The sequence below is a fragment of the Chaetodon auriga genome, chromosome 6 (genome assembly GCF_051107435.1).
Source record: "Chaetodon auriga isolate fChaAug3 chromosome 6, fChaAug3.hap1, whole genome shotgun sequence".
NCBI classification, from domain to species: domain Eukaryota; kingdom Metazoa; phylum Chordata; class Actinopteri; order Chaetodontiformes; family Chaetodontidae; genus Chaetodon; species Chaetodon auriga.
In genome coordinates this window covers 11,202,848-11,214,838 of record NC_135079.1, presented here as the reverse complement: position 1 = coordinate 11,214,838, position 11,991 = coordinate 11,202,848, and the positions used below count along the sequence as shown (strand labels likewise).

Below are 11,991 nucleotides of genomic sequence, written 5' to 3'. Positions count from 1 at the left end.
AACTAACAAACAAGAGAGTAAGTTTTGTTTTGGATTTACATAATTTACACTGTTTAAATACATGAGCCCTCTGTGCAGGTTTTTGCACAAATTATCTTTATATGTGGGCCAATATGTGTTTGTGTTTCACGTCTGGAATATTTTGGACTTCTCTAAACACAGAAAAAAGCTTTTAGCAGTTAATTCTCTCCGTTTCCTCAGACATGCCCTCTGTTTTAAGTCACCTGGTGCTCAACCTCCCACCTCTCCCCTCCTCTGAGCTGACCGACCCTCATGATGACATCACCCTGCCCAGGCTGATCGAAGCTCTGCAGAACAGACACAGGATCAGGCAGATGATGATTGACGAGTACAGCAAAGCAGGTGTCTGCTAACATTCTCAACCCTCGCCTCTCTGCTTTGACGCTTGACAAGTTTGATTTCTTATCTCGGCTCACATGTTGTCTTCCTTCATGTTATTATAGCCGACACGATGAAGTCCATGCTTCAGGAACTGGATAGTAACCTCATGTCCTATGACAGTTTTATTCATGAACAAAATGGCAAAATTTTAGAGAAGGACAGAACTCTCAACAACAACAAGGCAGAGATCAAACGTTTGGAGAAGAAAACCAAGATGCAAGAACACAAAGTGAGTCATTCAAACCTCCCAGAGATTTCTGGTTTGTAGATGTGTTGCTCAGTTTCTTAAATGTCCCCCATGGTTCTGTTCCAGATTGATATCCTGCAGAAAACAGCTAAAATCTATGAGGAGGACAAGCGTTCGCTGCAGCAGGAGCTGGAGACCAGAGAGCAGAGGCTGCTGAGGGAGCTGTCTGAAAAGAAACGCATGGAGCAGCGCATGCATGGCGTGGTCACAGACACCCAGCTCAAGTGGGAGAAAGAATGTGTGAGTGACTCTTCTAATAACAGATGTTGATATATTAAGTAGCCCTCTGTGTGTTGAAGTAGCACAGTTTGTTTACTGCCTCGGATTATTTGTTTGTCGTGCCTCAACGTTCCCAATGATCATCTGTACAGCCAGTGTTGTTGTGCTCAAACATTTTGCCTCTTGCTGTGCAGGACAGACGTGTTAATGCGAAGCAGCTGGAGATGCAAAACGAACTCTGGGTGAAAGACGAGAAGCTGAAGCAGCTCAAGGCCATTGTGACAGAGAGCAAGACTCCAGGTTGCCCTGATCCTCCACTGCGGCAGACGCAGCCAAAGCAGCCGTCCAGAGAGGAACGCCTCCCTGCAAAGAGATCGGCCTCACCCTCACCCCTCCCTGTACGTTGTGTTGAAGATCTAGAGCACCTGCCTCACTCCTGAGAAACTAATCTATTGCTTAATATTGGTAGATGACATGACATAAAACTAAAACACTCTCCTGACTGGACTAACATCACAAATGTCACTGTGGTAGCAGGAGATACATTAACATAAATACTGGTTCATGATATTGTAGTACAGTGTAGTACAACTTCCAATGTGTCTGTGGAATGATGCTGCAACTAACAATTCTTTTGTTATCGATTGATCTATGGACAATTTTTTCAATTGCTCAAATGTTTAGTGTATAAAATATCAGAAAATGGTGAAAAATGGGCATCACAACACCAAAACGTCTTCTTCAAATGTCTTGCCCCAAACCCAAAAGTACTTCATGGACAATAAAACTGAAACCAGCAAATGATTGACAACAATCAAAGTTGTTGCCAATTAATTCCAATCAATGAACTGATTGTTCCAGTTCTACACTGGAATATATTTCAAGATGTCATTTTGTAACTCTTTAAATACAGTGGGGCTGCAACTAACTATTATTTTCATTCTGGATTAAAGTGCTGATTAATTCTTTGAATCATCGTTTGATCTACCCATCACAATTTCCTGTGTTATCCAGATAATACAAAACGAGGAAAAAACCCAACTATCATTACATTCCTGTGCAGGTGTCTGCTGCTGTTAACGTCTATGCATGTATGTAACTGTGCATTCTTTCCATCTTGCTCCCCAGTGCCCTGTTGAATCTCCCCATGTTGGATCAGGGCCAGTCAGTCCCGTCACAACTGAGGAGGCTGAAATGAACCCAAGGCCCACCTGCCCAATCCCCAGCAGCAGTAGCTCGTTGTCTCTGACTCGCATCTCTGCATGGGCGGCCCAGGACATCAGGCAGGGTTACCATTCCCCTAGTACGCCCACGAGAAACCAGTCCCCAGTGGACGCCTCAGCTAGCAAGGCCAGGAGGAGAGCTGTGTGTTGGACAAGAGGGGAAGACAAGGCAACCTGCCCCACATTTGATCTAGACCTAATTGAGAGAAGCTACAGGGTCAGTGAGTTAGCAACAGGCAGCAGCATGATGTTGTAGAGAAAACTGGTGCCTCTGATTGGCTTTTAGATTTGTTGCCCTTCCACCAATCGGGGGAATATAGAAGATATCCCCAGCTGTTTACCAGTTTCATGACAGATCATTGATAAGATATAACTTTATTAATCCCACGTCAGGGAAATTATATGTTGTTAAAGACAGCAGTAAGTTTCAGGATTTGATGTAATCTTTTGCCTTTGTCTTATGTATGTATGTGCTTTTCTTCTTTTTTAACTGCCACACCGCTCTGTAGACGGCAACGCCGGTGCACCCGCTGCACCGTCGCTCCCGCTCTGCTGGCGGGGAGAAGTGGGTAGACCACAAGCCCTCCTCCAGCATGGACTTAGGTACAGTTTTGCAGCCCGTCATCCCCAATGCCATCCAGGTGTCTGCACCCAGTGAGAAGGCCCTGTCGAAGTGTGACAGATATGTGTTGACACACCAGGAGGTTGCCTCTGATGGCGAGATACAGACCAAACTTATCAAGGTGAGTACGCTGCAACAGGACATTTGACAGATTTTTCAACTGACCAGTAGTTGAGTAACACCAGATGATTACACAATTTTCACTTGGGATGAACGACTCGGTGAAGTTGGCCGCTCTTCATTTTTCAGGGTGAGGTGATTAAAACCAGAGGAGGAGGACAGGCTGTCCAGTTCACCGACATTGAGACACTGAAACAGCAGCTCACCACAGTCCCAAGGTAGCAGCCTTCAGCCAGTTATTAGCCGCAGATTCGCTGGATTCTTATAAAGACGCTTTATTATTTCATTCTTTCCCTTTGTATTTGTGTCTGCAGCCGCAAGAGAAGATCTTCAGAAGGCAAACCTTCCAGCGGAGATCAGACAGATGGAGCTTGGACTGATGTGGAGACGAGGGTAAGATGATGATATTGATGAGCGTCTAATAAACTATCATTGCATCTGTGTCTCCGTTTAGAAAGCAGACGGATCATGTAATGAACTTTCCATGTGTATGGAAGCCAGATGGTTCTTGTCGTTAGGGAATATGATTGGGTAAAATGTCATAATTTCATGTACTTAGGGGCTATAAACAACTGTTATTTTCATTAACTGGATTATTGTCTCCATTGATGAAAATTATTTGCTAATGCGTCTCTCAGTTGACCTCATCATTCAGATTAATGTAAATTTACAGACACTTCAGAGTAGATTTGGATCCCAAGTTGTTTTTTGTTTGCAGTGCTCTGTGGCTGTTGAGATGAGGGCTGGATCAAACATGGGTCCTGGATATGAGCATTATGGGATCACCAAGTAAGCTGTCATCTTTTTGTAGATCCCATGATGAGAATAGCATTTCCTCTGCTCCATTTTTCAGGTGCAGGAAACCCTAAAGGCAGCAGCTAGCTGCTCCAGCGAACGCTCCCCTCTTTCCTCACCTGGCTGTTGTGCAGTTGTGTGAACGTTTATTATATTTAGCTTTAGTGATAACATTTCCATGCTTATATATGCAAATATATATATGGGTCACCAAAGCTACTTTGTAAAATATTTTTTATGCTGTGTTTGAACCAATAGATAACAAGTGATTCAGTCAGGGATGGTGGCAGGTATTTAGCTACTGTGGCCCTGCTGCTAAAAAGAGTTTGTTTACACATTTGTGTGTAATAGTTAGTCACATTTGTTATTTGGCACATGAGGAGACATTGTGAAGGTGCGAAAATATTGATTTGTGTCCACTCTGTACTGTTTGTGTCTGTTGATTGGTGAATTATATTGAGCTTCAAGTGGAATCTGAATTATCCGGTTCTTTTTGATTTTCTCTCTTTATACATAAAATTTGTTTCTGAAACTGATAAAGCTGTGCTCTCCTACCATCACTGTACACTGAGGAATAAAATTCCTTTGCAGCACCAGGATGTTGTGTTTATATACACAGGAGAATATAATGAAAACTTGACTGTACAGTGCACAGAGTACATGTCAGTCATCTGAGCATCACCAGTCTAATGACCAGCTGAGACTCGTGGTACAGCCATCCAGGCTTTGAGTAGACATTTGAAATCTCATCTACCACCAGTCTGGCTGAGTTTCAATTGGAAAGCACTGGAGAGTGACAACCATGGAGCCTCTTGGAGAGGGTCAAGAGCCAAGAGCAACCAGTGGCCATTAAATTCTCTCCTATGAGATATCAAGTGTTTTGCTGTTTTGACCAGAGTCTGTTTGATGTGCTACACCGCACTATTATCCCCAGCTCCTCACTGCAAGCCCTCCACAACCAAGTGGCATCAGCATTATAAAGATGTTATTATGAAACTCCTGTTGAACCCCTGATCAACATTACCGCATTCAAAAAGACACTTGAGGAAAAGAAATGAAAACTGCTCTCAGAGGCCCACGACAAGCAGAACACCAAGTCAACACAATTCATCCAACTGTGTGGTAAGAACACATCACTCCGTGTTTCAGAGCGTCGGGCTCATGATTATGCTTATCAGTGTTATTAAACTTGCTGGAGGGAGCCTTGATGTTCTACTTGAATACACACAGTCAATTAGACCATCTCAGATTTTAGAAGAGCGAGCCTAATTGCAATGTTTTATTGACTCTTTGCTTGAATGGCTCTGATAAAGAGGTCTTAAGCTGCCTTTTGGCACAGGCAGGATGAACTAATCTTCACACCAATCCATGATGCTGATGAGGGCAATTCATAATTCAGAGATTTGAAAGAGCGCTGTCCACTGCTGTACCTGTCATATAACAATTTCATCAGCATTATGTGATTAAAACTATTGTCTCTACTTTCATAACATAATATTTTATTCACAGCTTTTCTGTATAATTTAAACATTTGTGGCCACCCGAGGGCATAAAAACTTTGAATGCAACAGTGACATAGTATCACCTTGTAAGTTTGAACTTGTTAGATTCCAGGCGACACTTGATTCATTCAGACTCAGGTTTCTTTACTTGGTTCTACTTGAATCATCGGAACTCACTCACTCCTGCCTGCACGTGTAAGGTGCGACAGAGACACTGTGCTATTACTATGTATGTATACACGCCCATGCACACGTATATATATCTCGTATCACTTGTGTGGCTGTGATGGCGATTCCCTTTCCTTTTACAAACTATAAATATCAGATCATAAAAAATGAGAAACATTCGAAAATACGATTATTTTCACGTCACGTACATTTGACGCTCGGCCTTCTTCCTTAAAGAGCGTCTTTTGTCGCGGTGTTACTGCGTCACCACGTTGATGATGACGTTTATAGAGAGCGGCGCCGTTTCAGACTGGAATGGGAGCTAGCGATTTTTCCCATATTTTGATAGTTTAATCCGTGAATGGCGCCGAAACAGGACCCGAAACCTAAATTTCAAGAAGGTAACAAGTGTTCTGTCTTCATTTCTGGTGGATGTAAGGTGTCGGTCATTGTTGAAGCCGCCGGAAAAGTCCACAGTAGCCTCATGAAGGAAACACTGCCGCCGTCGAACAGCTAGCGTTGTTAGCCTTCATTGTTGCACAAAATAGCTCTTGTTCATGTTAATTCGCTGTGTTAGTTTCATACTAAGGATTTTTCTTCACACCATAGCGTAACGTCAACAGTGGCATACCGGTAGCGTCTGTGGTTTGAATTTTCAGCGATTTTGCGCCTTAATGATTTCAGCGCCCACCCCTGTGGTCAGTTAGCTGAGCTCTACCCGGCCTGCTCTATGCTCTGTGGCTCTGTGGATAACAAATAAATCAATCATATTTCTTTTCTTTTTTTTTGTCCTGCAGCTGTCTGTAAGATACACCAAGTGCATTATGTATTAAAAGTACTTCAGTGGTCTTTGGTTTGGCCAATCAACTTTTCTCGAGTAAATTAATTAAAAATAAATATATAACTACTGTTGTACAGAAGTTCAGGAATTGATTAAAATCAAAATAAATGTATATCATATGTATTTGTTTAATATTGCAACTTCCTCAATTGAAACCAGTGTAAATTAGCTTAATGCAATGTTAATACAACTTCTTAAACCCAGATCATGAGGTAATTTTCCTTATTCTGATGGTAATGAGTAGTCACGTCATTGATTGTGGATTGATGATTTGACAGAAAATGAATGGATAATGATCTTGATTATCAGTATCTACATAATTTAGCTAATCAATGTGAGGGTTTGCTGCCTTTCTCAGTTTTACATAACTATGCCACAAATATCTCCAGGTTTCACAGTCTAAATGATTGGATTTGTAAAATATTCAGCAGATAAACTGATAGTGAAAACAATTGTGAAGTGTTAGGTTCAGCCCTACCTTTCATCCTTAAAGTCAACTCTGCTTCTAAACTAACGTCTTGACTCTCATCTGATTTCATTTACTGTGATCTGAGTCCTAAACTTATTTATAGTCTTGGATGTAATTATTATTCTTGGCCATCAGATGGAAATCAGTGTAGCTGCTGATGTGTGAGCGGTTCAGTTGTTTAGTCTATCATAAGCCTCGTTGGGAATCTTCAACATGTGTATGTGCAAGTAGTTTAGTCACCTAAACTTCATTTTGTTTTACTTGGATCGCTCTTATGCTGATATTAATTGATCGACACTCTGTTCAGGTGAAAGAGTGCTGTGTTTTCATGGGCCATTGCTCTACGAAGCTAAGGTAGGCTGCCTTAGTTAGCCCATTTCTCTGATCATGTGATCCTCATCTGTGTCTCTAATCTATAGATATTTGACAATGAATCATGTCTCTCTTTGCAGTGTGTTAAGATAAACATCAAGGACAAACAAATCAAATACTTTATTCATTACAGTGGGTGGAATAAGAAGTAAGTTTTTGGCTCAGATAAATAAAATATTTAAGATTTGTACAGTGAAGATTCCCCAAGTGCTTGATTTCTTTCTTGGTGTTTTGTCTTCCAGCTGGGACGAATGGGTTCCTGAAAGCAGAGTGCTTAAGTATGTGGACAGTAATCTGCAGAAACAGAAAGAGCTTCAGAGGGCCAATCAGTAAGTCTCTGTTTTAACAGTAGTTTTTCCTAACTTCACTGTTCACAGATGCCAAAATACGGTCATCATCTATCCAAAGTTTGGTAGAACATGCTCTTTTACATGGTGATGAACATGGCATATAATATTCTCATATTCAGAGAAGATCTTAGTTTGATCTCTTTAACGCACCGGGACACAGCAGTGCATTATGTCTAGATGCATTGAGATTTTTGCAAAAACATGCAGCCTAATAAATCCACTGTGTCCTGAAAACACCCCAAAACCGACTGACTGACTTCAGTATTAATGATGTGTTCTTCAGTAATTAAACTTGTTTTGTTTTCTTAATCCAGAGACCATTATGTAGAAGGAAGAATGAGGGGTGCTGCGCCGAATAAGAAGATACCTGCTGCACCGCAGAAAAATGATGTGTGAGTCCAAGTCATCAATTGTTCTGTCACCTGCAGGGTTGTCTCCTGCCAAAAAAAAACTTAGAGGTGCTGCACCTGTAACACCTGTTTTCTTTCCTTTTTTATAGGAAAACCAAAAAGAACAAACAAAAGAGTAAGTATGTCACTCTTTGTATGTGAATAATACTTCAAATTCTGCAGCGGGTTTTTGCACAAGTGGTGTTTCCATCATTACCATCAAGAAATTGCAGCATAGTTGCAGTCATAGCACGGTGTCACCATTATGTTTATTAAGTATGTTTGTGTTCATGCAGCTCCTGGTGCAGGAGAAGGAACAAGTTCAGGAGGAGACCCAACACACCCTCCTCGAAAGAAGAGGGCACGTGTTGACCCAACGGTGGAAAGTGTGAGTTCATTCATCTATGTTGTTGTTTTAAGTCCTGATATTTCTGCCGACTGAGTGATTCTCTGTAGCTGCAGTCGTATCGTGGAAACTCTCAGACTTCAGAAATGTTTTTGACATTATGTTAACTGTGTATACTGAAAAACTTCCTGTTTTTTCTTAAATCTGTTGCTGTCTGCTCAGGAGGAGACTTTCATAAATCGAGTGGAGGTTAAAGTAAAAATCCCTGAGGAGCTGAAACCGTGGCTTGTGGACGACTGGGACCTGATTACAAGGCAAAAACAGGTTCGTAACCAGTGACTTTAAGTTGACTTGAACATTTTTCACCACATTTTCTTCATTAGCACATCATATGTATTTATACGTTAACATTTCCAAAGTTATTTATGTGTGTTTCTTTTTGTCCTTTTCTTCTTTGCCTTCAGCTTTTCCACTTACCCGCCAAAAAGAACGTTGACGCAGTCCTTGAAGATTACGCAAACTATAAGAAATCAAGAGGAAACTCTGACAGCAAGTAAAATACACGTCGTTACTTGTCATTTTTCACACTTTCTCAACTGTTGTCTCTCACGCAGACATTGCAAAAACACGACTTGTTCGTTTATCCATCTAACCGTCTTGCTTTTTCTCCCTCTGCTCAGGGAGTTTGCCGTGAACGAGGTGGTCGCTGGTGTCCGGGAATATTTCAACGTCATGCTGGGGACGCAACTTCTCTACAAATTTGAGAGGCCGCAGTACGCGGACATCCTGGCCAACCATCCAGATACATCTATGTCTCAGATCTACGGCGCTCCTCACCTACTCAGACTCTTTGGTAAAAAAAACGACATCGCTCTGCTGCAGTGTTTTTTTATTTATATAGAGAAGAGCAGAGGGGCTTAACCCAGCTGTAGCTGCTCAGTGAGAACAGGAAGAGAAAGATTGGAAGTCAAAAAGTAGAACAATTAAAACAAGGTGTTTTGTTTAGTTTTGTACATAGAAAACTGCACAATGCTGCATGAAAAAATAGCAGGTTAACAGTGTATCATTGTGTTATGAGTATAAGAATCACCGTTAGTTTTATAAGGCCGAATGAGGGTTTGTTTCTTCTGGAAACGGAACCCAAAGTTCTGGTTTCACTTCAGCTCTCGTTATCATGATTGGATGTTGAAACTCTAAAATAGTGGTCTATATTGGTATAGGCCTCAAAAATAGGTCAGGTTACATGTTTGTGTCTGAGACTTGAAAAACGTTAACTTAATGCTGGACTGTAGCCGTCGTGTTGTTGGCATGAAATGTCAGTTCTTCAAACAGATTTCTGCCTCTTTAAAAAAAAAAAAAAATCAGATAATATTTTGAAATTTTGACTTTTGACAGAAGAGCTCATAGTTGTTTTCTGAACATTCAAAACAGAAAGTCTGTGCGTTGCTGTACACTTCAAGCCGCCATAACAGCTTCCTAACCGGCTATTATTCCCCTCTTGTACTTGAAAAACGAATCGTCTGCTAAGCTGCATCAAGTAGAACTACACACCAGATATTAGACATGAGAGTGCAGACTCCCTTTTAACTTTGAATAGATCCACATGACCTGTGTTCTGTGCTGTTTCAAACTCTGAATGTCCTCCTTGTGGGGATCGCTGAAGTGCTAATACTGAATTATTTGTAGACTCTTTATGAATGAAGTGGAGGTTTGAGGTTGCGTGGTGTGTAAAACAGTATTCTGTCTTTGGTTTTCAAAGTGAGGATTGGAGCCATGCTCGCGTACACTCCCCTGGATGAGAAGAGCCTTGCACTGCTGCTCAGTTATCTACAAGACTTCCTCAAGTAAGTATTCACAGAAGTGTTAAGTAGAAGAGCTCCGCCAAGGTCAATAGTCCTCTCTTCTGATGAATGGAAATTTATAAGCGCAGCCACTATAATATGTATGGACATCATCATCTGAGCTGTGTGTTTATTTTGTATTCATAATAGGAAATATTTCACATACTTGTATTTTACATTTGTGAAAACCAGAAATTATGTTTCCATAGCCACGCCTTAGTTTGAGACAAAACCAGGGCTCAGATTGACCATTTAGTGGTATTTTGTGTCCAAGAGGAGCACCAGTGCAGCTGGCAGATATGCCCTTTGTTTATTTTTTTTTATTTCTAAAAGCATCATCAGTTATCATGAAACATGAGGAGCAGTGTTTCCATAGCAGGCTGCTATAGCCAGAAAAAGGAAAAAAAAAAAGTCATGAAAGAAAGCAAAACAATCTGCTTTCAATCATCTGATCCATCTGTGCAGCTCGTTTGTTCCTCTACCTGCAAGACCTGATCTGCTGCCTCTCCACCAGGGAGAGGGAGTCAGCCGTCTCTCCGTTCGTCTCTTAGTGGAGGAGCCAGTCTGCCGTGCAGTTCACGCACTTAATATAATCCCACAAGTGTCCCTTTGCACTGGCAGCAATAGCAGTTACTTTATGAACTCTCTCCAGGAGTCTGTCTCACCCTGATGTCTGTTAATTGGAATCAGTGGGACACTCGAGAAACTTCCTCTAAAACACGTGTGAGTCTTTGTGTGCGATGGAGTCAGAATCACAGGGAAGAAACAAACAATAAAAGAGTTTTCAGAGACAATTCCCTTTCCCACCACAGATACTTCGACCAAATTAAACATCATTTAAACTCTATCAACTGATTTTTTTTTTTTTTTTTATAACATCTGGTCTCAGGAGGTACTGCAGGCCCCCTTGAAAGAGTGCAATAGTATTCTACTAATACTTCTATTACCAAAGCATTTATCAGTTATACAGTTAAGATGGAAAAAAAAAAACATGAATATGTTGTGTTGCATGTCGATTTAAGTGGTGCTCCTTCATTTTGTGCTCGTGCTCAGGGGGGGGAGCACCAGTGCTATTACCCAGAGTGCTCCATCACGACTGCTTTCTGTGTGAAGCTTTAGCACCCGTGTGTGTCGGCTACCCCAGAGGATGACTGGTACCCATGAATGGGTTCTTCCTTGGTCCGTGCTACATGCTTCCTCCAAGTTTATTGAAAATCGGGCCTGTAGTTTTTTGTAATCCTGCTGACAGACAAACAAACTGAACCGGAAACGTGACGTCCCTGTTGGAGGTCATGAGGGTCAAACTGATTCACCTGCACAGAAATGAGTAAAGTGTTGCTCCGTTCCAGGTACCTTGTAAAGAACTCTGCATCGCTCTTCAATGCAAGTGACTATGAAGTTGCTCCACCAGAGTACCACCGCAAGGCAGTTTAAGGTTTTTTTTTTTATTTTGGGATCTGAAGCCTTTGTGCGTTGAAGCTCGGAGACGACGCTCTTACCTGTCGAGAGGATGTGATTTCACGAAAAGCCTTTTGGAGAACGGATTGTGCGAGATCTGTTGATTATTAAGGAAGAATCAGAGCAAGATGTCACACTAATCCCTGGACAAATTCATTTTCTTTCATGTGGAAAGCTGCTGAGTACGCTCTTCCTGTATTGGTATGTTTTTGAGTACCACTTTTTAGTTTCTATGATACTTGTTTTGTCCGGTGTTTACCAAGATCTTTTGAAAAGGAATTTCATCATGATTATTTTTTTGTTCCTGTTTTGGTTCAGATGCTGGCTAAATTTGTCTTGTAGGCTGTCATCATTTTCTAATAAAAGTCTTTCATTCTCAAAGCGTTGGTCCGCCTTTATTTCCAAACTAATTCAGGATAATTGGCTCAGGGTCGAATGTTTTGTCTTTGAGCTCATCTGCAGGGGAATGAAAGTGCTTGTTTCTGATGGAACGTATTAGAGTTTTATTGTCTTAAATACTCTAATCTCCTGTTTTCTTTTAGTAGGTGTATCAGAGATGAACCGTGTTTGGTTAGCGCCTTCACAAACAAGTTCATCAACTGTAAATTATTTAAATTGTCACTCTGA

General features: G+C 41.3%; 2 protein-coding genes across 2 annotated transcripts; both read left to right on the top strand.

The window, feature by feature from the left end:
• Window positions 1-203: 203 nt before the first annotated feature.
• Window positions 204-3,626, top strand: LOC143321727 (kinesin-like protein KIF23). The gene is made up of 9 exons (XM_076732295.1): window positions 204-363; window positions 465-631; window positions 716-889; window positions 1,063-1,266; window positions 1,997-2,308; window positions 2,601-2,834; window positions 2,963-3,051; window positions 3,148-3,226; window positions 3,552-3,626. Exons 1-9 carry the CDS (start codon window positions 204-206, stop codon window positions 3,624-3,626), a joined length of 1,494 nt encoding a protein of 497 aa, XP_076588410.1.
• Window positions 3,627-5,572: 1,946 nt separating this feature from the next.
• On the top strand, window positions 5,573-11,745 carry morf4l1 (mortality factor 4 like 1). The gene is made up of 12 exons (XM_076733999.1): window positions 5,573-5,699; window positions 6,916-6,962; window positions 7,061-7,128; window positions 7,223-7,309; window positions 7,645-7,722; window positions 7,830-7,855; window positions 8,016-8,107; window positions 8,288-8,389; window positions 8,530-8,618; window positions 8,746-8,918; window positions 9,825-9,909; window positions 11,256-11,745. The coding sequence occupies exons 1-12, from the start codon at window positions 5,660-5,662 to the stop codon at window positions 11,338-11,340; spliced, it is 972 nt and encodes a 323-aa protein (XP_076590114.1). The 5' UTR covers window positions 5,573-5,659; the 3' UTR covers window positions 11,341-11,745.
• The last annotated feature ends 246 nt before the right edge of the window (window positions 11,746-11,991 follow it).